The sequence below is a fragment of the Leuresthes tenuis genome, unplaced genomic scaffold (assembly GCF_036924035.1).
Source record: "Leuresthes tenuis unplaced genomic scaffold, fLeuTen1.0.hap1 SCAF_13, whole genome shotgun sequence".
NCBI classification, from domain to species: domain Eukaryota; kingdom Metazoa; phylum Chordata; class Actinopteri; order Atheriniformes; family Atherinopsidae; genus Leuresthes; species Leuresthes tenuis.
This window is the reverse complement of record NW_027325367.1, coordinates 7,616,586-7,643,859: the sequence shown is the minus strand read 5'-3', so window position 1 is coordinate 7,643,859 and position 27,274 is coordinate 7,616,586. Positions and strand designations below refer to the sequence as shown.

The window sequence follows — 27,274 nt, the reverse complement described above, 5'->3', positions numbered from 1 at the left end:
TATCAGTTAGTACAGTTTTTTTTTCAAATTGGCAAAATATGGGGAAAATCTTCCGTTCTAAAGTTGATTTTATTCATAGAGCCTATTTTCTTTTATCAGTACATCACACAGATTACAATGAGTTGATGTTGATGTGTTCCAGCTTTAACGAGGAGAAGATTAATTTCCTCTTCCTGTCAAACAGGAAACCATTCGATACACGAGTCGCCTGAACAAGTCTGACTTCCTCTCTGTTAATAAACGCAAACACACCCACAAACTCACACATACAGATCCATTCACACACACACAGGTTGGCAGACATCAGTCAGCCCCTGTGGTTATGAGTTTTCATCTCTTTCATTTTCATTCTCCAGTTTCATCATTCTCTCGCCTCTTGCACTCTCTTCCCGCTCCTATTCTCTCTTCTCTTTCTTTTCCAGCCTTATTGTTTTTCATCATCTCTCCGTTGCTCTCTTATTCTGTTTCTCATTCAAGCTCATTGCTTTTATTTCTGTCTCTTTCTCTTTCATATCAACCTTTTTTTCACTTGCACCATCTCTCTCCCTGAGGCTAGCTGTGTTTATATTTCAGTCGTTTATTTCTACAAATGTCAGACAGTGTTTCTGCCCTCCGTCTATTGATCCACAGAGAGTGAAAGAGGCGGGGAGGGAGAAGCAGGGTGAAAAGGGGGAAAGCCAGTGACTTGGAATGAAGCAGAAAGACAGATAGATAGATGGAGTTGAAGATATGAGAGAAAAGAGGAAGAAAGCAGGTGTGAGGTGAGAGAAGTAAAGAAAAAGCAGGATAAAAACTGACAAATGATGTAAAACTAACTTCTTTTTTTTTTTAATCGCTCTTTCTCTCAGATCACTGAGCAACCACAGACTGACTGAGGCTCTCCCTGTTTTTCCTCTAAAATTCCACCCCTCACTACTTCTCTCCTCTGCCTGCCTGCTCATTCTATTAATAATTCTCCATCAACAATAATATAGATACCAAGACAAAAAGAACAACAGTCGATGGACAGATCGATAAATAATCAGACAAGACGGGAAAAAACTTTGCACACTAGGGAATCCAACTAAACTCAGCCTGTTTTTGTTTTTCTTGCAAAATGTGGGTTCTCAGCCAACCCTTGTCATTTGCAAAACTGTTGATGTTGTACCTGCACATTTGGTTCGAGTAATGAGTGGCGGTCCAGATTTTCCTGTCCCTCCCTCTCCTGGTCTGGTCAGTAACACTCTGATCTCGTACTCTGTGTCTGGGTCCAGGTGCCATAACTTGTAGTTGGGAGAATTCACAGCGTGAGTCTCTATCCAGCTGCCTGATGTCATTCGGTACTCAACCTAAAGGAAAGGATCAAAAACGGCATGTAAAGTCTTAATCAGAAATCATGGCTCAGTAGAAATGTTAATAATATAAGAATACAATGCTTTCTCAAAGGTTACATATCGATACTGATAATGTAATGGTAGCCTACAACACTCTTCACAGTTAATCCTTATTAGCACCTGGCTTACACCTTTACTCTCTGCTCGCTATAGCCTAATATTTTGAGTAGAATTGCAAGAGTGGTACTGAATTCTTCATTTTAGTCTCTGTTAAGAGCAAATGGATGCAAAGACCTATAATCTTCAAACAGTCACTTGTAGATGACTCTTAGATGCTATTTCTTTCCTTACTGCGATTTAAAAAGAACAAATGGTGTTGTAAAAGACTTGCTTTGCATTATTAAATTTAAACATTTAAACATTTAAATGAGTCATATTATAATGTTTTTCCACACATAATATTGCTTAAACAGATAACACACCTCTTTTAGTATAATAGGTCCATCTCCGAATATGGAGTTAGCGTTGAGCTGAATTAGAAGGTACGTAGGGCCAACACCCAGCAGCTGAGGTGGGGCAATGGGGTGTGGAGGCTCTGAGGAGAGAAGACAAAGAACAAGATATAAATATATGCTTTAAAAGTTCTTTGCAATGAGGCATAAATGAGTTAAAATAAAATCACAACAGAAGAGAGCACAGAAATGTAACTTCTCTTTTAAATCTTTAATAATCGGCCACCAGTGAACAATGACAACTTTAATAATGGCATAAATTATTAGGGGTATCCTAAGAGGTAGCTACACTACTCTGTAATAATAGGACTGCTGAGCTGTGGGAACTCCCAGGTGACGTAATTAGTTTAACATGTATGGTCACGCAGAGGACACTTTAAAAGAGCCTCACGGAGATTCAAAATTTTGCTCTCAGGTTGAATGTTGTTCTTTACGTTCTGAGAAAGAAAATGCATTTCATCTAAGATTTGCAGACAGTTGTTTCTTCCAACAACATATTTTCTAGCAGCTGCTGTTTCATGCAATGAGCTGCTACTAAATCAAAGAGCTCCCACCTTCAAAACAAAGGCTAACAAGCTCTTTATTGGAAAATAACTTCAGCAAGTTAGCTTCAGCTGATATTTTCATTCCTTTTCATATACAGAATATGTATACTTTCCACTTTAACTGTTAAAAGAATGCTAATTCATTGATTGAATTATCCATAAAAAAATACTTTGAACCAGCATGACCAGAAGGGACTCTTGCCATTTCTGTTCTGGTGAATCTTCAAAACAAGCACCGCTACCATATTTTAATGTGACATGCGGGCCCACACCACCACTACACCATCCACCTGCAGATTCTGAAACAGGGGACTGATATTTCTGAGCAAATTATATCTACAAGTAGTAAGGGAGTCGCAATCTCTGTTCTGCTTGACAGACTGTTATGAAGATTAAGACACCTATGAAAACAAGAAACCTAAACTTTAAATGGCTCCTCAGGGTAACAGTGTGATATATAAAGAGGGCTGATCCATTGCATTCATGTATATCTATTCCTATTTAATCAATGCAAAAAGATTGAAACAATGGAGAAGACTCTATTTTTCTTTTACAGTTCCATATTGTATATGATTTCGTTCAACTGTAAACATACACAGAGCCAACTTAAATATAACTGTGATTGATGTGTAGTGGTTCAGGTCAATGAAGAATAGAGTAAATCTGCTCCTCCTGGATGTCTTTTCTGTCACTTCCACCTTAAAACAGTGCCAATGCACGCAGCGCATCAAAGATTCATCTACTTGACACATGCAAACACACACACAATCACAGAAATGAATCAATCTCCACACACACATACACACGTCAACTATGATCTTTCTGACATACTGACTGTATGTATCATATAGATTAATTTCTGACACACATCCTTAAACACTCCATCGGCCAACATTATTATCTGTATGAAGATAGGAAAATGCTTTTTTCAAGCTTTTTTTTGCTAGGCTCAATCACACCATATCAAAGCCATCACTGTATTCTAAATTAAATGTGTGCCTGTGTGTTACTGTTTATTTTTCTCCAATAATAGTTATAGTTTGCATTGCTGTCACCACTTTTTTACTTTGTGTGTGGCATTTTTGTGTGCTGAATGTGGCTGTCGTCGAGGTTCACGCTGGGAAGAGTCTTTTTAGCAACAGATGAAACAGTGAGGTTTGACAGCACATGCACACGTGCAAACACAGACACACAAATGCACATACACACATCCAGGTGAAAGGAGCTGAATCCAGATAATGAACGTTGAAGTGACTTCATAAAACTAACAATGTCAACAATATGACAGCTCGTAACACTATCAAATAAGCAAAGTAAACAACTTGATGATTAAGAGGCAGATGAAGAAATGTAGTAAAGCCTCACGGATATATTTTTTACAGTATGAAAAGCATGAGATTAGGCTGCTCGTGTGTTAACCTGAATACACTTACAGTATACTGTGTGCCTCTTTAAAACCTATTAAATAACTAAAAGATAAACAAAAGAAACGGAAATGAAACACTGAAGAAAATAACTGGGTCATTATGTGACTCCAGAGAAAAACATGCAAGCGCTGAAATGAGTTCAGTTTATATTTTCTTCTTCTGTGCTCCATCACTTGTCATTTGTGCAGTTGACCTAAAAACACAACAAATTATCAGTACTGTTATTGCACTCTTTCGTGGTGGGTTTGTTGTCCCAATCTTTTTCATTATTAATCACATGTGTGAACCCTCTCATAATTTTTTTCTTTCTTTTAGTTTCTGGGTTAAATGTAAATGATGATAACAAAACAAATTTACACCGGAAAACCTTTTCAGAATTTCAGTTCTGACCTAACCAATGTATGTGATTAATTTCATTATAATGTCATTCCGTAAAATATATTTTGGTGGATTTTCTATTTCTAAGTTTTGTAAAGAAGGGAATAAACATCATCACAGAGACAGGCTGAGCAACACAAGGAAAGACAAGAGGAAAGAAGGCATACAGATATTTCACTGGCCAGTGCCCAGTAGGCATGTTCTTCTTTGTTGACCATCGTCAGCAACCTTGTCAATAAAGTTTAGCTTTCCCAAACCACTGCTGACATCACCAGGGAACTAGCTAGAGGACATCTGACCGCACAGAAGAGTGTGTACAAGTGTGTGAGCGTGCGTGTTTTTCAGTTGCAACAACAGCTAACAGTGGAAGTAGGTTTTCTGTAACGCCTGAAGCTCCACCTGTCACTATTACTTAAGAGCGTGTGTGTGCGCGTGTGTGTCTGCACAGATGATAGGTTAAAAAGGAGAAGGGGACATTTTAAACATGGACCATTACATGTTGAAGACGGTTGTATGAATTCAAGCCGTCTGTGTGTTTGCACAAGACTGATACATACGTTTGTTTGTATTCATGTGTGTGACAGTAATATTGCGAGAGATTTCTAGGCCATCGGTTGTGTGTAACGCAAGCTGGCATGGTGATGCATGTGTGTGCACGTGCATGTGTGCGTAACATACGAGCTGGCGTGATGATGCACTCTGTCACCATAGGAACCAGAGGGCATGGCTTTATTTGAGCTTCCTTCTGACCAAACTAAAAGTGACACACAAGCACATATACACACTCAGTCGAACTCTCTTATACCTCGCATGTTGTTTATCTACAGTAAAACTTGTAATGGCAGAGCTGCTTCTTGCCATTATCCATCCATCCAGTGTTGAAACTTAGGCTTAAGGCTGCTTAACCTTTGTTAAGATTAAAATACATCTGTATCACTTTGTTTTTAAAACTGGACTCCAGGAATTTGATCTGAGTTGTAATACTGTAGGATTTTGAATATCAAATGACCAAGAAATATTTAAAAATATGAATGCCATTCAATTTTTATTTTAGACTTGGCCTGTAAGATGTCACCTTGTGTTGTGGTATACTGCTCCATTTCAATATTCTCTGCCATTTCATAGCCTAAAAATACTAATGATTAAATTAGTTCAAAGGATTATGCATTTATCATTTCATATTTCTGCTGTAGTAAAAAAAAAGCATCTATGTGTAAGAATCATTTGGAAATCCCATGTCACACCTCTCCTTCTTCCCTGTCACCCATCTGCCTGCTAAATGTGTTTTCCTTCTCTGATCTTGACAGCTTCAGCACACGATGATGGCCCATCTTTGTCATCTACATGTTATAAATATCAATAGACTATGCCTGTGAGTATCTGCACCCAGGCAATCTCCCAGGGGACCACTTTTCAGGCTTTGAGGATGAAACCTGGGTTAGAGTCCCTCTGCCAGACATTTTTAATGTATACCATTTATATTTTGGTATGTAGTTAGGGTTTTTTCTTCCATTTCCCTCTTCATCATACCCCTATCATATCATGATTCCTCCAGTAATATCCCATTCTGCAACATTTTCCCTCTTGCCTCAATCTCATAATAAATACATATTAAAGAGTAAAATATTCAGAGTAAAAATATTACTAATGCAACTTGACTCTGTCCATATTCATGGCCATCAATGTCCTGTAGGAGCCTCAAATCTCCAACATGCATACTTTTCAAAAAGTGAAATAAACATATTTCGGGTTTCTTTGATTTCTATCTGGCTCTCATCTCCCATCTGATATCTCTAATAAATAAACATGAGGCTCCTCTTCTTCAACATGCATACATGTAGCCCTCATTCTTTTATTGTGATGTCTTTCTAACATGACCCAAAATCAATATTTATAATTGCCAATATCCCTCAAAGCTCTAAAATCATATTTGGCGACTGTAATTCAAACTGATGGCAATCAAACAAGCCGCTCTGCCCCGAATAGTTCTGACTGAACCTGAATCTGTTTTTGTGTCTGCAGTTTGGTCATCTAGTCATGTGTAGACACATGTCTCCTGCTGTGTAGATTCCTCATCTCTCTCCCCTTTGCTTTTCCATATTCCAGAAAAGATGTTCCCAATAAATAAACATTAGCCACTTATATATTCTTACTAAATCAGCAAAATCCAGCTGAAAAAGTGCATTTCCAAAACTGACAGACTTTCTTGACCAAAGAAAAAACAAATTGGTTCATTTCTAGATGGCAACATTAAGGTCAAGTGACACAGACAGCTGAGCCCCTACCATGGTACAGTGTAAGAGCTCTATCATCTGAGATACCTCATTTAATATTCATATTCATGGTGCTCGCTTCTGCTTTGATTCCTCATTTCTTTCTCCGCCGTCATCTCTATGCAGAATAATAAACACGACTCTGCTCTGCTGTTTACATATTCAGACATATTCTTGATTCTGATATGGATACTCTTTGGATAATGAACTGACTATTTACATTTAACTTTTCTCCAACATCTTCACTCTTCTCTTTGTGCCTCCATCTCCATTTCTCCCCCTTCTTTTCTGTAACTCTCATATCATTCTCTCAAAATATCCTTCTCCTTTACCCCCTCTCTCCCTGCCCTCCCACCGTGTCTCTCCCTTGGAGATAAATTGAATATGTAAGCTATTGGATGTGAATGAATAAAGCATCCCATCTCAAACACACATTGGTGACACCTTATTAACCACATGTCAGATGCACATGACAGCTGGAGCACACACACTGTTTCCATTCACCTACACTCACATACTGCCTATGCCATGTACACACAGACAACAATGGAGTGTTTCTCATAGGCACCCACACAAGGAGACAGAGCACGTGCACGCATCTACACTAACCTCCCACACGGCCTCTCCTCATTAGTCTATATTGTGTTTGGGGCTTACATTTAATCAGTCAAACACAGTGAAAGTAGATTTGACAGGGAAAGGAATTTGGCAACCCCAGAAGATACAAAAATTACAAACTTATTCATAACTAATAAAAAGAAAAGTAGAGAGGAAAACAGCAAAGACTCAAACTGATCATTTGACCAACATTGAAGTGTATAGTGATCATTCAAATATAGTTTATGATAACTGGGCAAGATAAGTATGGTAAACAAGTCTGTAGCAATGTTTGCACTTTTTCTATTCATTCATTAATTTCTGAAGCTTTATTTTCTATAGACTCTCTGCATTTGTATTAATGTAAACTGCAAAGGTTACTGTGTCCGTGACCTCAAACTTGTTTCTAAAGAAAAGAGTAAGTATATGCTTAACTAACTACATTGAGCTGTAATTCAATGGTGGTGGGGATGTTGAATCTGTACTGTCTGTTTATGAGCATGATGTATTATCAAGTCACGCACACTGATCATGTGAACACTGATCTGTGAACACATATTGGATATCAGTGTCTAATGTTTTGCTATCTATGCCCCCAGATTTATAAACTGTGTGAACGGATTAGCAAAGCATTAATCTCTTCAGAGTTCAAGGAAGCATGTCTGCAGGACTTCAGTGATGCATCAAAGAGGTTGTTCTTACACCCAAAGGTAAGGATTCCTGGATAACCCGTCAATGGTATGTAGTGTTTCCAAGTCAATGTTTAGTATCTGCTGAGCTTTCTTGAAAACTTGGCTGAGGTAGTACAAAAAAAAGGTACAAGGTACTAGCTACAATAGAACCCCCCCCAAAATGAGCTGAGTCAAGTCAAGCTAAGCTACGCCATGTAATTGGAAAAGGCCAATACTTATCTAGCTGTAACTGATAGAATCTACTGTAATTTCAACTGGAGCAAATTCAAACAGTGTAGACACAAGTACATTATCCAAATGTACTTGTGTCTACACTGTTCGAATTTGCTGAAGATACAAATGGTTTAAAAACAGTAACAAACAAGGAGCGGGGCTGGTAAACAGTCAGCTGAATGCCAAAAATACTCAACCACATGTCTTACTTCCAACTTAAAATAGCCTACTATAGCAGGAAAAGTAATCTCCAGGAATTTAAATGTAAAATCAGAAAATGAAACAGGAAGCAACACAAACAACCACACAACAGATAGCAAATCAATAAAAAAAAACATAAAATATCTCCAAAAATCCTCACCTCTGACGATAAGACCTGCAAAGTTAGACACCCCAGAGCCGCGCTCTGACTGGGTGACGCAGCGATACAGATCTTGATCCTGATTAGTGACTTCTTTGAGATGGAAAGAGGCAGCAAACCGTCTGTGGTTGATGTTTTTGGTCAGAGCCACGGGAATATCTTCTCCATTTCTCCTCTGAATAACAAACAGTAAAAAAAAACAGTCAAATCTAATGCTGCAGTGGCTGTGGAGGGTTCACTGCCTTGCTCAAGGTCACAAGTCAGCAAGAAGCCACACACACCAACATCTAGACACACACGCATTTTCATCCCCCCTTTGCCTTACTGACAGCAGGTTTGAAGGTCATGAGTACAAAAGAGCCATAATGAAATCAGCAGCTATTAAACTCTTAATCGTGTTTGCTACTAGATGTATTGCCTCGAGTTGTACTGAGTGTGTGTCTGAGTACGTGTGTGTAACACTTTATAATTAGACGTACCAGTCCTCAGAGTGCGCCGTTTAATTTCTTTGTGCCATATGTTTCTGTACTTGTTTGTGCTACATATGTGTCCAACTTTAAGTGACTGCACACAAAAGAATCTAAAGGTTGGAGATTTAGTTAAGACTGACTAATTTTCATCTTTTTTCTTTTCCATGAGCATTGCCCTGTTTTTAGAGATGGACAGTTTCATATTAAAAGGCTGGTTTACACAAATCACTATGCAGGTTTTTAAGCAAATAGTAGCAATTTATATAGATTTTTCGAAACACAAATCGAAATAAAATTAGAATTCACAACATCATGTTGGGGTAGAGATTAAAAAAAAAGTTTGGTCTTGCTAATGCAAATAAGAAAATAAATTGTTTTACAGTTTGTCTTTAACTATATAACTGCAGACATCACAAAAAATATCAAATCATTTTGGTTTCTGTTATGTTTCTGATATCATTAGGTTACTGGGCGCTCTTGACAGACTGGAAGTGTCTGTGTTACATGTTGTTCAATAACTGATAATCGATAATGTATACAATATAATTGTTTTCATCAGTACATGTGCATGTTATGTGTATGAGTATGACTGTACCTGTAACCACAGCTTATTGTTCGAGGTGTCTCTTCCTGTGGCAATACACTGAAATGTTGCATTTTGTCCAGCATTCACTTCCACGTCCCCAAGGCGTAGGAAATGAGGGGATTTATCTGCAGGAAATAGATTCAAACAGATTAAAGAAGTCAGATTAATATCTGTTTGTTTGTGTTTTTAAATGTGTTGCTATATTGATTTGACAGTTGATGGTGTCAGTGGGTTATTACAAACACAGTTTACAGCACAGGATACTGTGCTAACCTAGGGAATTTGTTTTAGAAAAAACAAAGCACAGTACTGAATTGCCACATGAGGTAATATCAACGTCACGTTAGAATAACCACCATCCCAAGGTATGAAATAAGCTGTTTAGACCCAAAAGGTGCAGTTCAGTCAGAACATTTTTATTCAAGTGGGGTTATTGCAATAATAGATAGAAGCTCCTATGGTGAAATAAAACACACACACACACACACGCACACACATCCATTCATGCAAATGTGCACACACACACAAACCTGTGTCCAGAAATGCAGCTGTGAGAATGAATGCTTCTACTGTGGAGACTAACTACTAATTCCTTTTCAAATAGTTGTTCTTTCTGAGTAAGAGTCTTGCTGCTCTCCCTTTAAGGGACTGGGGATCCTCTTCATTTATTATTTTCTGAGATTTCTGGTCTAGGTCTAGGAATGTGTTTTACCATATCAACATCCTCTTATAGATAACAGTGACCACAGGGATATCAGGACCTCCCAACTGTAGCGGGCATGGTGCTAGACAGTTTATTTTTTCTGACTTTTAATCAATGGAATCCATTAAGAAACAGAATTGCCTGAAACATTTCAGTGCTGCTACTGGACAAATCACCAAAGTTGTAATAGCTTCTTTTCTAATGTAAGGACCCACCTGGAACATGCTGTAGCTTTAGATTAACAAACTCCTCTGTTAACAGTATCAGTTTGTCGTCACAACTCTTTTTCACTTCTAGCAGGGAGGAAACACTCAGGCGAAGTAAAGAAGAAGACCTGAGATGTTGCAAGAATATAAAATGGACCACAGCCCACCTCTTTTTCCTGTCAGTGCAGAGACAAGACAGCTACTGTTCACTCTGTATGTGTGTCTGTGCAACTGTGTGCACTTGGGGTTAAAGGGATAGAGAAATGCTGAGTGGTCAGAATCTTCTCTCTCCATGATTGCCCTAATACTGTCTCATTTCCCGCTTCACTCTCTCCTCTTTCTCTCTGTTTTCCCTCCTCACAATCCCACCTTTTTTTATTTCTTTCATTATTCTCTACGACTTGTCTTTCTCCTCTCGCTGCAGCCGTCCTCTCTTGTGTCACCTTCCCACTTATCTACCCATTCAGCTGCAACAGAAACCATCCCAGGTACAGTCTAATTAGTGGCCAAAGCTATCAGCCTCTATTCAGCGAACTAGGACTAATTGCTGGCATGATAATGACTCACCGCATGGGTAGCTGAGCACCTGAATGTCATCTATGGCAATGAAGCCGGCTTTGCTGTCCGACACTTCTGCTTCAAATATAACCTGAGAAAGAAAGAGAGAGAAGATTTACCTATAACTGTCTTCATTGTCATCATATATTGTTCTGTACAGATTTAAATAGAGTTTCATTGAGAAAAGAGTATGTTTAACAAATTTGTAATGTATACAGAAGATGTAGAAATTGAAACACAAATATCAGTGACAAAACATGTCTCATACCTTCATTGTATTCAGAAGTTTAATTTTGAATGTCCTTGTGTTTTTCAGATCTCTGCTGTGTGTGTCTGCAGTGTGTTTCACCAAATAATACGGAACACATAAGAGATTAGTGGACTGTAAGGTCATTCCTCCATTTTGTACTCTGACTTCTTTTATTCTATGTCATAAAAACAAGACAAACAAAAACGACTGGAATAACCTACAAATGCTCTTTTGAGGTTAGAAAAATTTAGCAAACAAGCACTTTTCTGTATCGATGCCAAATCTCAAACTATTTAGATGCTGTTTAAATTTGTTGTCAAGGTGAACACTCCAATCATAGGGCTGTCAGCGACAGCTGCCGGTGATGTGCATACAACTGGATAAATACAAAGCCTCTGTCCTGACTGCTGCTGCCACTGAATTTTAACATTCTAGCCAAAAAGGAAGGAAGGATAAATGGTATACTTCCTGTTGGATCATAGTAATCTCCTTCGGTACACATAAAATGGCTGCCACAAAAATAGCAACACTGGTAATGACACCCAGTATGATAAGAAAGAAAATGAAGGGTTAGACACCATATGTTTATTTTTCATTACAATGCCTTTCTGGCTTTTTCCTTCTCTGATTTACTTTTATTCCTCTTTTCATTTATATTTTACATTTCTATCTATCGTCTCTTAGAGCCTTCAGCTTGAGTGTGTTTTTGCCTGCACTAGTTCATTTCAGTGTGTATGTGTTGTAATGGGTGAAAAAGCAGCCCCCTGTAAAGCTTAGCTAAAGTAAATTCTATACTGAGCCATTTAAACTGCTAATTGAAACTGAATACCCCCCATCCCGCCACCCCCCACCTACCACAAAACTACAGTGGCAAATTAATGTGAAAAGGACCACTATTGAGTCATAGTTTGTCCTTACAGAGAAACTGTAGTCAATCTGTGATTTAAAAAACAAATCAGTGATGGGGTGGGGATGTCCAACAGATGTCCAGAAATGCCCACTTGACCTTTAAAAGTTACGATTTACCAAGTTTATTTAACAAAACAATTGTTCATCATTGTTTAGAAGTTCATATAAATGTTAAAATAACTAATTGTAACTGAATGGGTTTAGGTCACGCTGCCGGCGTTGGCGCTATGTATGCCACTGTTTTGTATTAACTGGTATTCTTGTGAATTAAATCATAAAAAAGGACATACTGCTGCACAGTATGTCACAATTAAAAAATCCCCTGGAAAACAATCTGAATGTGACTTGGAGTGCCTGGTGAAGCAGTCGTACTTCTTTCTAGCCATCTGGAAAAGAAAATGCAGGGTTTTCTACTCCAGCTCAACTATGTTAAGCTGATTACTATGCCCAAGGGCTTCCCTACTCAGATACTCCACTTATGGGCTGCTTCTCATTACAATGGGTGGCCAGTATGAATGTGACATGAGAAAAAACAATGCCTGAAAGCATATTGTGAGTTACTCTGATGTGTGCCAGCGTACTGACAAGGAGGAGAAAAACTAATCAAGACTCAGTATCTAAATTACATGACTAACACTAAACAAGATCTGCAAGTTTTAAGGCAAGTGGTGCTTCAATTCCCTTCCAGTTCATTAACTAAGGGTCTGAATGAAGATGATTCTCCTCATCAAAAACGCTTCTTCAATCCCTCCTCACTGTCCATTCCACTCTCAAGATCTCTTTCTAGCCATTTTCTCACTCTAATTTCTCTTTCTCTGTGTCTGGCTTACCATCTGTGTTCTAACATTGTTTACTCAGAAAGGAGACCTGTAATGAACCAAGGAGAGAAGGTAGTCATCAAAAAGAGGTGCAAATGGAGAATGAGAGTGAAGGGGTTAGCAGTTGTTGTCATTCATCACCTGCAAATGGAAATCTGTCGTGAACTGTTTACCCATAACTTATCATCTCCTGCTTGTCATACTCTCCTCTCTCTGTCTCCCTCCCCTTCCAATCTCTCTTGTCTCTCTTTTCTATCATCTTTCAGTCATAGCTCGCGGTGGAGCACAGCAAAAAGACAGCAGCTCACTTTTAACACCTTCATCTCTGTCTGTCTGACACCCAGTTCACCTGGGTCCCTGCCTCTCTAGTGAATTCTCAATTGTTATCTTGTCATAATATATTTTTAACCTTTTCTCCTTTGTATGGAAAAAGTACAAATAAACAATATATATTATCTTAAATTTAAACAGTTGTTTAAAGTCTCAAGTAAACTGAGACATATCCAGGTCAAGCACTTGAAGAAAGTCCAGGTCACAAATCTTTGCTTATCAGGTCTCTGACTTTGTAAAGAGAATGATGTGACACTTGCATACTTTTCTTTTTGAAACAGAATAACTGCATATAATAAGTATAATATAATACTGCATACAACGATGGACTAATTTAGTAAAAACTAACCCTGTGATGGCAGCACTACTGCTCAACACAGAGCAGAGACGCTGGGATTACAAAACACACACATTTGCTGATAAAGTAATGCTCAAAACCTTGTACAACAAAACCTTTTGATGGATTGAATGGCTTAGTATTGTCTCCTTGTCTATCACTCACATATAAGAGGTAAAAATATTTCATGATTTTGCATCTACGTATTATAACATCAAATATATTGCTTTTTACTGAGCATATTATATCTTGTTTGAGCTTGACAGTAAATAACCATCCGTCTCTGTGTCTAATTGTTTTCATCATTCAGAGATTTACATGGCTCAAAACCTTAGATCTGAATCAGTAGTTTGTTGCTGATTTAAATCTCGAGGCAAATCTTTTGGCAGTGAAGTCAAAAGTACATCATGTTTCACATCAGTAAGACAAATCAGTTCCAGACATACAGCTGTGCTAATGATGTTGTATTCCAGTATGTGGAATTTGAATTAATTCCATAATGCCTGGGGTCATTGTAGCTTGGATGCAAGTCATTGATTAGTTCACCTCCCTGTAAAATTTCATCATCAGTCATAAGACTCTTTAAATTCTGTCTGCCCTGGAATGTATGACGGTCATCTCTGATCATGCAGGTGCCGAACACTCGCAGACGGATCTCATCATTGTGAAGCAAGATTATTGATAGCACATGTTTACAAGTTCAGACACAGGCAAAGGTACTCTGAAATGCTGACGGCAAAAGACTGACATATCATCACTCTAGAGTAGGGCTGGGCGATAGCATACATCCTCTTATCATCCAGTTGCATATATCACTTTGATGTATGCATGTGTGCGTACTGAATCAAAACTATTTAAAGCTGCAGGGAGGAGAGAGTTTTTCATCTTATGTTACAGTCTGAATACTAATAAATGTAAATTTGGTTTTAGGCGCTTCCTGCCTCTATATATACTCACTAATACTAACCAAAGCTAAATATAATATATGCTCCAGTGGCAAAAGACAAAAGAGAGATTTCTAATGATGCTAAACAAAACAAATCTTATCAGTGCCCAAAATCCAAAAAAGCCACAAATATGAATGACATGAAAACAGACCAGGGTTCAAACCGACAGAAAGTTCCATTTGTCATCCATCTTCAAACTATCTAATACTTCTTTTAATAATATTTTAATACATCATCTCATTGGGATTGGATTCCCTTTAAACAAAGAATTGGGAATATCTGTGTTTCGAAAATTACAGGAAGATGCACCGGAGATGTGAGAGACGAGATGAGAGGTCATTTGGAGTTTTATAAATTATAAACATAAAAAGCTTTTTCTTCATGTCTGTAAGGGAGTCTATCTAACCAAGAAGATCTTTTATCTGTCATTAAGTTTAATGTATCGTTACATTCAGGGTTTAACTACTGGATTAACTACCATTAAATACAAAAAAATTTTTTTTTTAAATTCATTTTCTACATCTAACCAACAGTCCAAAACTCAAGATTTTATATCACGTAAGAAAAAAATGAGATATGTTCTTATTCAGTTAAACTAATTGTTTAAATGGATAACTGTTTCACTTTTTGTTGTTGAATGACAAAAAACTGGTCCCATAAATAGCAAAGTAATGATAGTCACAAAACTTTCGATGATCTTGATTTAAAAAGTTTTTCCTCATAAAAAAGAAATAATACATGCAACATTTGTACAGCAATTACAAGGTCTACCTAAAAAGCTCTGTGTACGTGCATGTGCATTTTGTGTTAATCTTTTCTCGTCTTTGTGTGCAGAATGTCTACATGTGAAAAGTCTTCCCCTGGAGAAACCAGGCTCATTACAACTCAAGCTAAAGTGCTAACACAGAAACATGTTCAAACATGACAAAATAACTTCATAACCTCAAATCCAATAACCTGCTTCACAGTCTGAAAAGGCTACATATGCCTCAGCAAACCAGGATGATTACGTTCAATTAAAACATGTTGACACACGAGTTTCAAGCTGGTGAGCTCCTCCCACAGTCACTGAGAGAGACAGGACTCCAGATGGGCCATTTGGAGGATGCGTTCACATTTAGCCTTATAGTAGTATAACACGGTCCCCAGGCTGTGTGTGTTAACATGATCAGTGTGTATGCCTGCGAGAACAGGCTAGTCTGAAACACGCACACATCTGTCAACACCAGCCACCAAACACACACATGCACACAGATCATAACAGATAGAAATTATCAAAGGATGAAAGAAAAATCCACACAAGCTACCACAAGCAACCAACTACAATAGTCCAGCAGCACGTTCTCCTTTGTGAATCTGGTCAGATAAGATAGGTGTTCCTTAGAAACACCTAAATAAGACATAAAAGCATAGAAAACAATCAGAAATAAAGGAAACAGTCAGAAACCCCAGCGTCCAAAGTACTGACACACTCACACGCACACAAACACACAAATAAACACACACCCTTGCCTAATCGTCACCTCCTGAGCCTCAGTCAACACAAATAAATCAAGAGTCTGCCTCACAGCTTGTACATGTTTGTATTTGTGTGTATTTAAATCAGCACAGCTGAAAGGAGTCATTAATATACATAACTTTTGGTTGAAACTAAGGGATTCACCTGATATTCATTAGGCCAGAAGGTGGAGACGGCCAGTTCAGCTTTCAGCCAGTCTTTACCTGAAGAAAAACATTAGTCGACATGAGGAAATATGATCACAACAGGTCAGATCAAGAGAATTAAAAAAGACGGAGTGATGCTTTAAGCCAGATTTTACCAGTGTAAGTAGTCACGTTCCATATGGGGTTTGCCAAGGGACCTTTGTTTACCTAGAAACAATGCAGAACGAGGTATAAAACGTATGATTCCCAAAACGAAAAACAAACATCCAAATAATAAAGCTGCCCCTGTGAGCGCACACTAAAACTATTTAAAATACAATCTTATAAACGTGTTTGTTCTCTGTGAACCTTCCCAAATTGAAAAAAAACACAAAAGAAGTCTGGATCACTGTGAAAATAAAATAAATAGAAGGAAATAATTGAATCATCGAATTATGACATCCAAGTGTCAAATATGCCAACTGTGATTCATTTCTCCATATTCTGTACTTTGATAAATGTACAACAAAATAACTTGACTGAACACAAAACACCCCCAGTCAGTGAAATGTGCAAGTTTGTTTTTTCAATCAATATTTTGTTATGATATCAATTGTTAACTTTGCTGTCAGCAGACTACGCTGAATGCAAGCTGCATTACTTGTGGTAATGTTTCACTAAACAAAGACCATATTTTCCCATCAAACCTTCTCTGTTTGTTTTAACTGGAGAGACTTTGGTTACCATCTGCTATTGTCACAAACAAAAGCTTTAATTAATTCAAATAAATGCATTCCATTTTATCTAACCTTATTTCAGAGTTGTAAATTGCCATACCAATGCTGGTGAAGGTGTGCATTTGGTCTTGATTCATAGCTGTTTTTGTGTTGCCATAGAAAGATAAAACCAAATAAATTGAACCGATCCGTCTCAGTTCATTAACCTGTTAAGACCTGAGGCTGCCTCTGAATACTGGCAAAGGTACACTCATATTTAAAGTCAGGTCTCTATGGGTTGAGACAAATTAACCACTGTATCTCTCATCTATTCTCTTGGGTTGGTGCTCCGTACCTTCACCAGGACGTTGAGGGTACCAGGGCTTGAGCCGTCAGGGCTGGTGAGCAGATAGTTGAAGTCAATACAGTGAGTATCATTCTCCTTCATGACTGGCAGCTGAAACCTGGCCTTCTCTCCGATGTCATACTGAGAGACATCAACATACATGTAAGAACCTGAATGTAGACACAGAGAAAGAAAAGGTAAGCATAGTCTGAAAAGCAACATTGAATACAATCATAAAAAGTGGGGTGGATCTGCGAATACAACCCAAGAATCAGCTTATTTTTTGCCAGCTGTTTGCGCTTGTACACACCATACCTACTATAATCCATTGCTTGAACAGACTAGTAATGGTGCCCTCCGAGGAGGTAGTTAAGTTCAGTTTTATGACTGTGTCTGCATGCCCACAGCTTGTGTTACATGTACCTACATGAACAAAGCGACTGCTCTGTGTAGGTTCGCTTTAACATTACATGTGGAATCCCATACGCAACATTTCGTAAAAATTTCACCTGTGACCTCAATGGTTTTCTGGTATCTTGACACAAAGGAATGGAAACTTGTATAACCTTACCCCCATTAGTCTACCAGCTGTCTGTTTCCTTTACTCTCTGGCACAGACACATTCAAGTGTTGGGCTTCTTGTCATGAGAACAAATCCCACCCAAAACGAACCATCATTTTCTCCCTTTATGAAAACACATTTTACTCTTTTCTGTTTATCTTTCCATACAAAAGTCTACCAGTATACTATGTTATTTGTTTATTCTTTGTGACACACAAAAGCAGACACTATATTTAGAATATGCTCCTTAGTTGCTGCACTTCCTCAAAAAGAACTATAGCATTCCCTTTTCTTTGCTCGACTGAAATAAAAATATGTTATTAGTGTTACTTATTCTCCTGATGCTAAGAGAATCATGACAAAATGTTTTTCAGGTACTTTGTTAGCTAACAGAGTGTCATGGTATCTTCCATATCCAGTGGCTGACTGTGGAAAATGGAGCTTGAAATAATACTTAATCTCAGTGTACTGCCCTTCCAGATGTTCGAGTAATCAACTAAAACCTCAACCAGATGTTGCTGCACTGACATATGATGAAGTGTGATCCTTTCCTGTTTGATTTTTAATCTGACAATATCACGTTAGCTCATTACAAATTAGTAGAAACTTGCTGATGATATCAAGATCCTATTTGAAGGGTATTTTTGTTCAGTCCTTTAATAGGGTTTTAATGGGATCGGTTGAGCCATTTGATATTGTAAAGTGACAATAAATCTTGTTGTGACACGATAAAAATAATATAATTAAGACGAGAAGAAAATAGAGAATAAAACACAATAGGGCATAATTAACCACACACAAATCAAAGTGTAATTGAATTAAAAATAGAAAAAAATCCAATTCTATCAAAGTGCCTTAACAGTAACAAAAAGGGGTTAATTGTATTTTCACACTGTATCATACACAGTATGTACAGTACAATAGACTTTAGGACAATGGTGATTATTGGTTATTGTTTCGCTAATCCACTATGAGAAAACATGCTCCTCTGTGGAAAAGAACAGAACACAAAAGGCTTTGCACACAAACACGTGTGGGTATGGACACACACATCAGACTTTCACACATTGAATATTAGTTTAACTCTTCTTTTCACTTGATCTCTCATCTCTTTCACATCATCATTACCTCCTCGGATACCTACTGCACAGACAAAAGAATGCACATTTCTACGTCTGCATTACTAGAAGAATCTCACTTGGTGGTTGTGAATGTCACCAACGTGTCCCAAAGTGAAGACAAAAGTAGCCAACAGCGGTCCCTCCCTCAAATTCTTTCATTTATGTCCAACTAAAGTGAGCACATGATAAACAGTATTCCTATTTCTTTATTTTAGGCACTCATACTAAGGTGGTGACATGAAAAGTACCTTTAAGATGGCTGCCAAGATGATGTGCCAGCTAAGAGTAAATAATATCTGTCAGAAATTAAATCTGTCAGAGACCCGCAGACCCAGAAATGTCACAACCAGCACAACATCACAAAGCATAACCTTTGGGACTTCAGCTAGTCATAACGCCGCCTCATATGTAATCATATAGGCAAATACATTAACTATAGATGAAAACAGATGGGTAATGTTCAACAATAAATTCAATCATTTGTCCAGGTGCCCAACATTAACATATTATCAACAAAAGTAATGACAAAGCCTGATGTGGTAGAAAAAAAAATAGCAGAGGAAAGTATGAGTAAAGACCAACAGTACATGAAACTGATCCAACACTCATGCTATGCAAGCAAGCTTCTCGATGCAAAGAACATCTGACATCCAAAGACTGCCAGCTTCTAAAATGGAAAATGTCTTTGAACTGCCAAAATCTAAAATGTCCACAAATAGAACGATGACACCATATAACAATAAGTCTAAAAATACTCATGTAACAGCCCAAAGACCTAAAAGTGTCATATAAACGACAACAGCAGTGTGGTAGGCACAGGCCTGTGTCCTTTGGCAAAACAGTTGCAGCTTCCTGCAGGAGAAACAGCTGACAGTCTTTTTTTTAGTTTCTTACGTGGAATACAACATAACGACCAAAATAATGGAGCTGACATTTCAAAAATAACCCATTGTTTCAAACTGACTCCTTACTGGTAAGAAGGTAGATCGTAGGCTTGACATGCCACTGGTCACACGTGGAATTGATTTAGGATTATTTTTGGATTCTTTCAAATCATGGAAAGGAAATCACCAAAGGCCATGTTCATTTTATACAATAAAATGCAATCATCTTTGGTGAAAACCCTTTTTAGACCCACTGCCTTGAATGTTCCCACGATTCCCCTCATGGTGTATTTTACTGACTTCTTGTGTAATACTTTATTTTCAGTCACTTTCTTTTAACTGTAATTAGATTTATTAGAGAACTTTGATGAAGATGCTTTGCTTTAAAGTCTCCCCGTGTCTTTCTAATTAAACTGCAGCAATGTGTAAAACAAAGAAAATGCAGTAAATAAATGTAATTAAACAATAAAACATCAGGTGTTAAATAAAGACTAACCTTACTGATAAATAAACAGATCTTGTTTCGTGAAAAAAAAAGAAATAAAATCTCATTAAGCATTAAATTAATTTTAACTTTGATTTGACCTGAAAAAACGGTGTATATATGTTTAAGATTTAACGAATCCAGTGAAAAACGCACTACTTTCATGAAGCTTAAGGTTTAAGTCATGCAGAGACACCGAAAGAGAAGGCTGTTTTAATGTTATTTATAGGAGTGCGTTGATGTATCCATCAACAGGATCCTCATTAAAACATCCGGTCTTTTTTTTCTCAGTCCTTATTAGAGAGTGCAGTCGAAAACAAGAGGAAAAAGAGTGACATGGAGAGAATGGCATGCAAAATAGGTTTAGGGTGTTACTGGCAGACAACATTATGAGTCAAGAGTATCTGCTTTAGTCCGCTGAGCCACAGGGCCTCAGCCCATGAATGTTCAACTGGCACGACTCTCTTTGCCAGCGCTGCATCTAGGTCCCGCCATGGTGAAAAGCGCCAACATCAACCCCCAGAGAGATTACACAGACAAGTTTTATTATTTCTATCACAAAAACTGCCAAGCCATCCATGTTCTCTCAATACTGACTTAGGAACAAATGTTGGATAGCAAATAGTACAAATAAATGTGGGTTAAATAACAGAACAGAAGTATATTTTTCAAAAATGAAATGACTCTTAAACAGATTTATGTTTTCCTTAGTGGATGATTCTCTTTCCTATGTTATTATATCATCTATTTTCTTATTTACTTTTTTGGACAAGTCCCTTGTTTTCTCTCAAATGTCTTTCAGATGCCAAACACTTCTAATAACTCCCCCGACATATGGTGGGAAGTTAAATCGTTGTTTTCAAAGGTCAAAAGCCAAAAAGCTCTTTTTTCCTAAATCATACCATGCCCTCAGGGAGACAAACAAACCATTCCAACATAAACATTACCAAAGTGTCCCTGGGCAAGGTACTTTAGCTCCCAACTCAACCCTTCACCCATTTCCTTCTACTACTTCCATGTAGAAAACCTTGCAAAGTGCTGTATCTCTAAGCCCCTCCAGCAGCCTTGTTTTCAAACCACCGCAGTACTGTTCCACACCCTGCTGGCATTATTAACACATCAAATGTCAGTTCATGCTCCCATACCTTTAGGCAAGGCTTAGAACCTACCCTTCAGCAACCAACATCTCCAAACCATTAACCTGCTCTGCCATCCCCATGCCCTGTTCATGCAACTAACTGCTAGAGTGTTAATGTAATGTTAATTCCAGACATTACCCCAGTACCCTTGGGCAAGGTATTTAACCTCTTCAAAGTGGCAACTCTGCCCTTGCTGGATAGTGACACCTCTTGGTATTTATAATACTAAATGCAAGAGTATGGCTCTGCACCTTTGGACACTCAAATATATGCAGGGTCACAAGTACTAGACAACAACACATATTGGGAGAAAATGTGTGTTTATGTGAGTAGTGTTGAGAGCTGTTTTTGAACTGAACCTTTTTCTAAATGTCACAGAAGGTGGGTTGTCAAGATGATAAGCATAGGAGATAAATAACAGCATTACATTGTCATGGTAACAATGTCTTTATCTTCTGTAGCAGTGGAAAAGATGGGGGGAAAAGAGGGAGACGTGGAATAAAGAAGAGAAGAAACAAAAGGAAAGGAAAGGAAACAATAGGAGACAGGTAGAAATTAAGGGAACAAATTCTGAAATGTTTGTTTTCTTCCGACTGATTGACTTCAGTATTCATATATAAACTGTGTGGTTTTGATTTGGTAAGGTAACATTGCACAGCTAGTTACTGTTGTAACAGTTTGCTTTCTAACACCGTAAAGTACGCAACCTTCCCTGTTCGCTGCCGTTGATTAATGACCTCATATTCTGTTAATTAGACCCTCAGCCCTGAGGCAGAAAGATTTAATTTCCCCTTCATCATCATCACTGAGAAAAACACGACTGATTAAAGAGAGAGGAGAGGAGAGGAGAGGAGAGGAGAGGAGAGGAGAGGAGAGGAGAGGAGAGGAGAGGAGAGGAGAGGAGAGGAGAGGAGAGGAGAGGAGAGGAGAGGAGAGGAGAGGAGAGGAGAGGAGAGGAGAGGAGAGGAGAGGAGAGGAGAGGAGAGGGTTCCAGTTTTCCCACAAATTACGGCCCCTACAATGACATACTCTCTCAAAGTCCTGCATTCAGCTTCTACTTTATCTAAAGCACGATTATAATCAAAATCTACTTCTAAATCCAAAATAAATTGAAGTGATCTGCAGAATTCTGAGCAGATCATGGAGATGAAGTAAGTTTTGACTACTTACACTTAGTTATGATCTGTCTTTTATGTCTTGGACATAAAAAACATCACTTATGGCAAACAATTGACACTTTTTTGGCTCATGGGCAAAAACAGTTGTGCCCCCCTTGCTTAAACCTTGCATTATATTGTGTAAGACTATAACTATTAGTCTGCTGACAGGAATGAAGTAGTGCATTTAGCACAAATCTTTCCTCTATTAAGTGAAATGAATTGAATTGTTGAACACTTCATTCTTCAACAAGGGCACACACACTTTAAATTGTACTTAAATGCACAGAGCTATTTTCCCATTCAGAGGAACTGTGTGAGAGAATCCCAGGTAGGTAAGAAATAGGAGAGAGGAAGTCGAGCCTCACCTTGTGGGAGGTCTGGTGAGACATATGGTAGTTCTTGGGTGTTGATGTGTGTCCAGTCAAAGTCATCATAAGGGTCTTGTTGGTAATCACACTGAGCGAAGCCTTCATCAAACGTACAGCTTCCTGCAAGAAAAAAAGATGGAACTCATTAGGAGCAAATATATTTGCAGAATCAAATAAGTAAACAAGTTTTGATTCAGTATTAACATTCTTCTAGTCTTTCCCAAAGACCTTTGAAGCTTTGCTAAGTGCTGTTTTTCTCTGTGTGTGTTTGTCTCGGTTCATTAAAAAAACAAAACAGAGGTCTTCTCTCCGACAGTCGTCACTCAAGGCCAGTCAGGATCACCTCTGACTCAATCAGCAGAGCCTTCGGCTGATCATCTGAGCCCATCACCACAGCCTTAGGACAGCCATGTGTGAGCTGGGCGCCTCTGGCTCCGCCTAAACAGGAAATTGCTCTAATACAAAGAGACGTCACTTGTCGCTGACAGATAGCTGAACCGCTCAACCTGCAGTGATATGTGGCTCATGCTGGTAATACTGCTGATAGGAACAGATTTCTGATCACTACTAGCTATCTGATTCATCGACCTAGCAGTGATGCTCAGCTTGTGTTAATAAAATGGCTAGAAGAGACATGGCTAAGAAAAGCCATAATGACATCTGATTCAAGTCTCTAGTCATCAGCAGTCAAATGGAGGTGTCCTCTGTGCCCTTCATAAGCTGAAGTGGGTATGGTTGGGCTAGAGAAAATCTACTATAACGGGGTTTCCATTCACTTGTGATGCAAATCTGAAGCAATCTTTGGAAAAGCTGAAAAAGTCACGTGAATCAGACATGATTTCACTCGGCTCTGGAGTGTCACCCGAGGGGGCGATACAGCCTGCAGTGCTATTGGTTTTATTTCAGTGGAAGGAAACGTTGTCCTAACTGGAAACAAACCTCACCATTGAGGAATAAATAACTACCGTGGACATTCACAAGAAGTTTTTCTCTGGGAATAACTGAAGAGCATATCATGTGTGAGAAGATGCCAGTTATTCATCAAAGTTTTTTATTGTTTGCTGCTTCAGAAACAGTCGGTGAGCACTCATTTAGATCTTTGCCAAATCAGAGTTTTACACGCTCCCCCTAATGAATACCAAGGCTTCTTCCAAAACAGGTAAAAACCACCTCAAGCAAACAAACTTTTCTGTGTATTAGTAGAGTTTTTTTTCTTATTCACGTCATCTAAATACGAATGAAGACTTGGCTTTTAAAATCTTAAGGCACAGTGCAGATATTACCATCTCATACGGTGGCTGTCACCCTACTCACCATCTCTGGATATTTCCTTATGTTCACTTGCCCAAAACAAACTGAGGTTGTGCATTAAGCTTTACAGCGAGAGGGAAAGGTACAACATTTCACTGTTTGCTGCTAAAGTTTTAGGGTATTTTATATTGAGCCTTTCATAACAACAAAATTAAAGCTGAACAATTCTGACGTAATGGTGTTGAACACAGAGAGCTGACCCACATTCATTTGTTCGTCCTCGGTTTCTTCATGTATCTTGTAAATTTCTTGCAGTACCTTTCAGTTTTTGAAGACTGAGAGACATCAAAAACAGAAAACCGTAATTCCAAAAAACATAAAATGGCATGTTCAAAACTCACTTAGAAACTACTGAGAAAGAAGATATAAGCGAGAAAGCCACCTTCAAGCACTATCAGCAACCAGCACGAAACTTAAATCTAACATTCAGTTAGCGGTACAGCTTTGCTACCTGTGTCCTAGAGCGAGCTGTGATGGAGAGCAGAACGACAGGCCCACAGATACCCCGCTGATCTGAGCTCCCGCTACAGAGGCATACCAAGACGTGACAGACGCCGCCAGAGGAGAAACGAGTTAACATCAAACTAAGCGACTGTCTTCGGCTGCCGGCTGCATGGCTGGCTGTGACTCACAGCCTCAGAGGGACACTGGATCACATTCCTCTCAGTGTCATTCTTGAACCAGCCTCTTACTGGGCAATTCACTTCTCTCCCATTCAGTTCAATTAAGTCTTTGTCATAGTAAGTCACCAACAGTCATAATTAAAAAAGAACTTCTGGAACATGCCGAGGGCATGAAATAAAGCACAGCTTCATGACAAACATTTCTGATACATCAAAATTACAGCTATTATATCCAAAAATGAGATGTAGGCACTCTAACTTATTTAGATATTAGAATGCTGCCGTTTGTGTCTACATGTGCTCCACGTCTCCCACAGAGTGTGTGTCAGTTTACATGTTGCTGTCAGGTGCTTTTCTCTGCATGGTTTAAAGGAGAAAAGTGTGACACTGATGTGTTTGGAAGTGTTTGGTATGACCATCTGCAAACCAGTAAACCAGCATACAACAGCAGGAAAACTACTATTATACTGTTAAATGTCATGTGCTAAATATCACATGCAATAGTCACATGTAACATATTCTCTACAATCTGAGGTTTTAAAGTGAATATGCAGAATTTGTCAGCAATATTCTGTTTGTGGTGTGTTTACAGTCTGAGTAGACTTGACCATTCGTGTTTGAGCAGGCTCTTGTTGCATGTAGACAGACAAAAATGGAGCAACACTTGTCCAAAACAATATCTTGAAGCCATCAACAAAATTCTTACAACAATATAGCTTTTCGCGATCTTTCTTATAATAGATCTGCATTCAAACAATGACAGGCTGTTGTACGGAAGAACAAATCTTCTTCTGCTGAGTGCAGAAACACTGACCACTGAACCAAAAATCACAACACAGTCTCCCCCCAGAATGTGAAACAACTACATCTGTTCACAGGGAAACATTTTGCAGTTTCACAATACAAGACGGCCAACAAGCAATTTTCTGACTCTGCTACATTTTGGACATGTTCCTGAGTCAGCAGAACGTTGTCACTGGGGTTGCAGGTCACATCTTAATCACATCTTAATCACATCTTAATCACATCTTAATCACATCTTAATCACATCTTAATATTACAATGCTAATCATTTGCAGGGACAGAAGTAAGAGTAAATATGTGTATGTGAGTTTTCAGATGTGTAGCATCCCATTAATGTTCAGAGGAGTTTATTCCATACACAACTTTGTCATTGATACAAACAAGCGTAAGTATGTTTGCTATTTAATTGTGTATCTAATGTGGTGGAAAACAGCAAAATCATTAAGTGTGGCATGGAGATGAAAAAAGATTAATCCCAGGCTATATCTTCACACTGCCTTTATCATCTTAAGCTCAGTATTGTTGTTGTTTTTCTTTAATCACTGTAATTCCTACGTGACTGTGATTACAACTAAACTTGTTTTGACATTTTTTGAGTGCTGCTGCTAGTTGCGACGAAGTACAACTGCCAAATGTAATGTTTTTCTGACGCGTATTTCAGTGTACAATCTAAGAAGTGCCTTGTTTTGTGTATTTTCTTCAGGTGCTTGATAGCCTGTGTTTTGACATTCCAAACAGATTTAGCCTTGGAATTACCTGCTCCAGCACGTTTGGCCTTATTTCACTTCTTTGAAGCTGCGACATCGTAACTCCATTTGGTGTCAGAGCTTTATTCTTTGACTTCTGCATATCAAAGCAGTTCGGTATAGTAACATAAGGTTGAAACAGAACATGCTTTAAATAGGTGCTCTTGGCTTTTAACTGTGCACACGTACACACAAAGTTCCACCCAGTTTTAAAATATTGCTCTGTTAGAGATGTTCTGACTTGACTTTACAGAGATCTTTTAAACTTCACTTTACTGGTTAGTTTTTAAGATTTATTTCAATCGTAGAGCATTCATCACATTGTGTTTGGACATTTGTGAAAGACTTTCACTTGCTGTTGCTAACGTACTAAACAAAGCATCTGTGTTTGTATATGTAAGTGTGCTCAGAAGGGAGTCTCACAAGAAACTACATTTGTGCAAGAATATCTGCACATCCAAAGCTCACACTAGCTCGCCCACAGTCTCGGCTAACACTTCTCCCTTTACTGAATGTCCTGCCAACTTAAACCAACACACATATCAACTGACACATGCATCTGACAGCAAATCGCTGTTGCCAATAATGAGATGAGCAGACCTTAGACTCTTTTTTAGTTGTTGCTTTTTTTGCTTTTGCTGAAAAAAAGGAAAAAAGTGACAGCCACAATCTATTCAAATTTGTATTTAATCAAGCTTTTTTTTCATATTACAAGTTAATATTAACATGTTTTGTTAGGGGTAAAAACTTGAGTGAATTTTTGAGAATATCGTACCTTATTGGGCTGTCCCTTCTTTTTTGGGCTCTGAATTTTCTTCTAGCAGCAATTATTTGTGCTGCCTATTAGTTTTTTTATATACACCAACTTACATTATAATAAAATCTACGTAGAAAAAAAGTTAACATCTGCCTTTTGGATGGAATAGGAACGTTTTGATCAA

General features: G+C 38.3%; 1 protein-coding gene across 14 annotated transcripts in view; it reads right to left on the bottom strand.

The window, feature by feature from the left end:
* ptprk (protein tyrosine phosphatase receptor type K) overlaps window positions 1-27,274 on the bottom strand; it is a 102,984-nt gene that overhangs the window by 38,902 nt on the left and 36,808 nt on the right. For all 14 annotated transcript variants that reach the window (XM_072362647.1, XM_072362650.1, XM_072362648.1 and 11 more), the window contains 9 exons: window positions 22,847-22,969; window positions 17,141-17,301; window positions 16,246-16,297; window positions 16,089-16,147; window positions 10,844-10,925; window positions 9,377-9,492; window positions 8,312-8,486; window positions 1,796-1,908; window positions 1,148-1,328 (listed from right to left, as the gene is read on the bottom strand). In XM_072362647.1, the coding sequence (XP_072218748.1) occupies window positions 1,148-1,328; window positions 1,796-1,908; window positions 8,312-8,486; window positions 9,377-9,492; window positions 10,844-10,925; window positions 16,089-16,147; window positions 16,246-16,297; window positions 17,141-17,301; window positions 22,847-22,969 (1,062 nt within the window). The remainder of the gene's footprint in view (window positions 1-1,147; window positions 1,329-1,795; window positions 1,909-8,311; window positions 8,487-9,376; window positions 9,493-10,843; window positions 10,926-16,088; window positions 16,148-16,245; window positions 16,298-17,140; window positions 17,302-22,846; window positions 22,970-27,274) is intronic.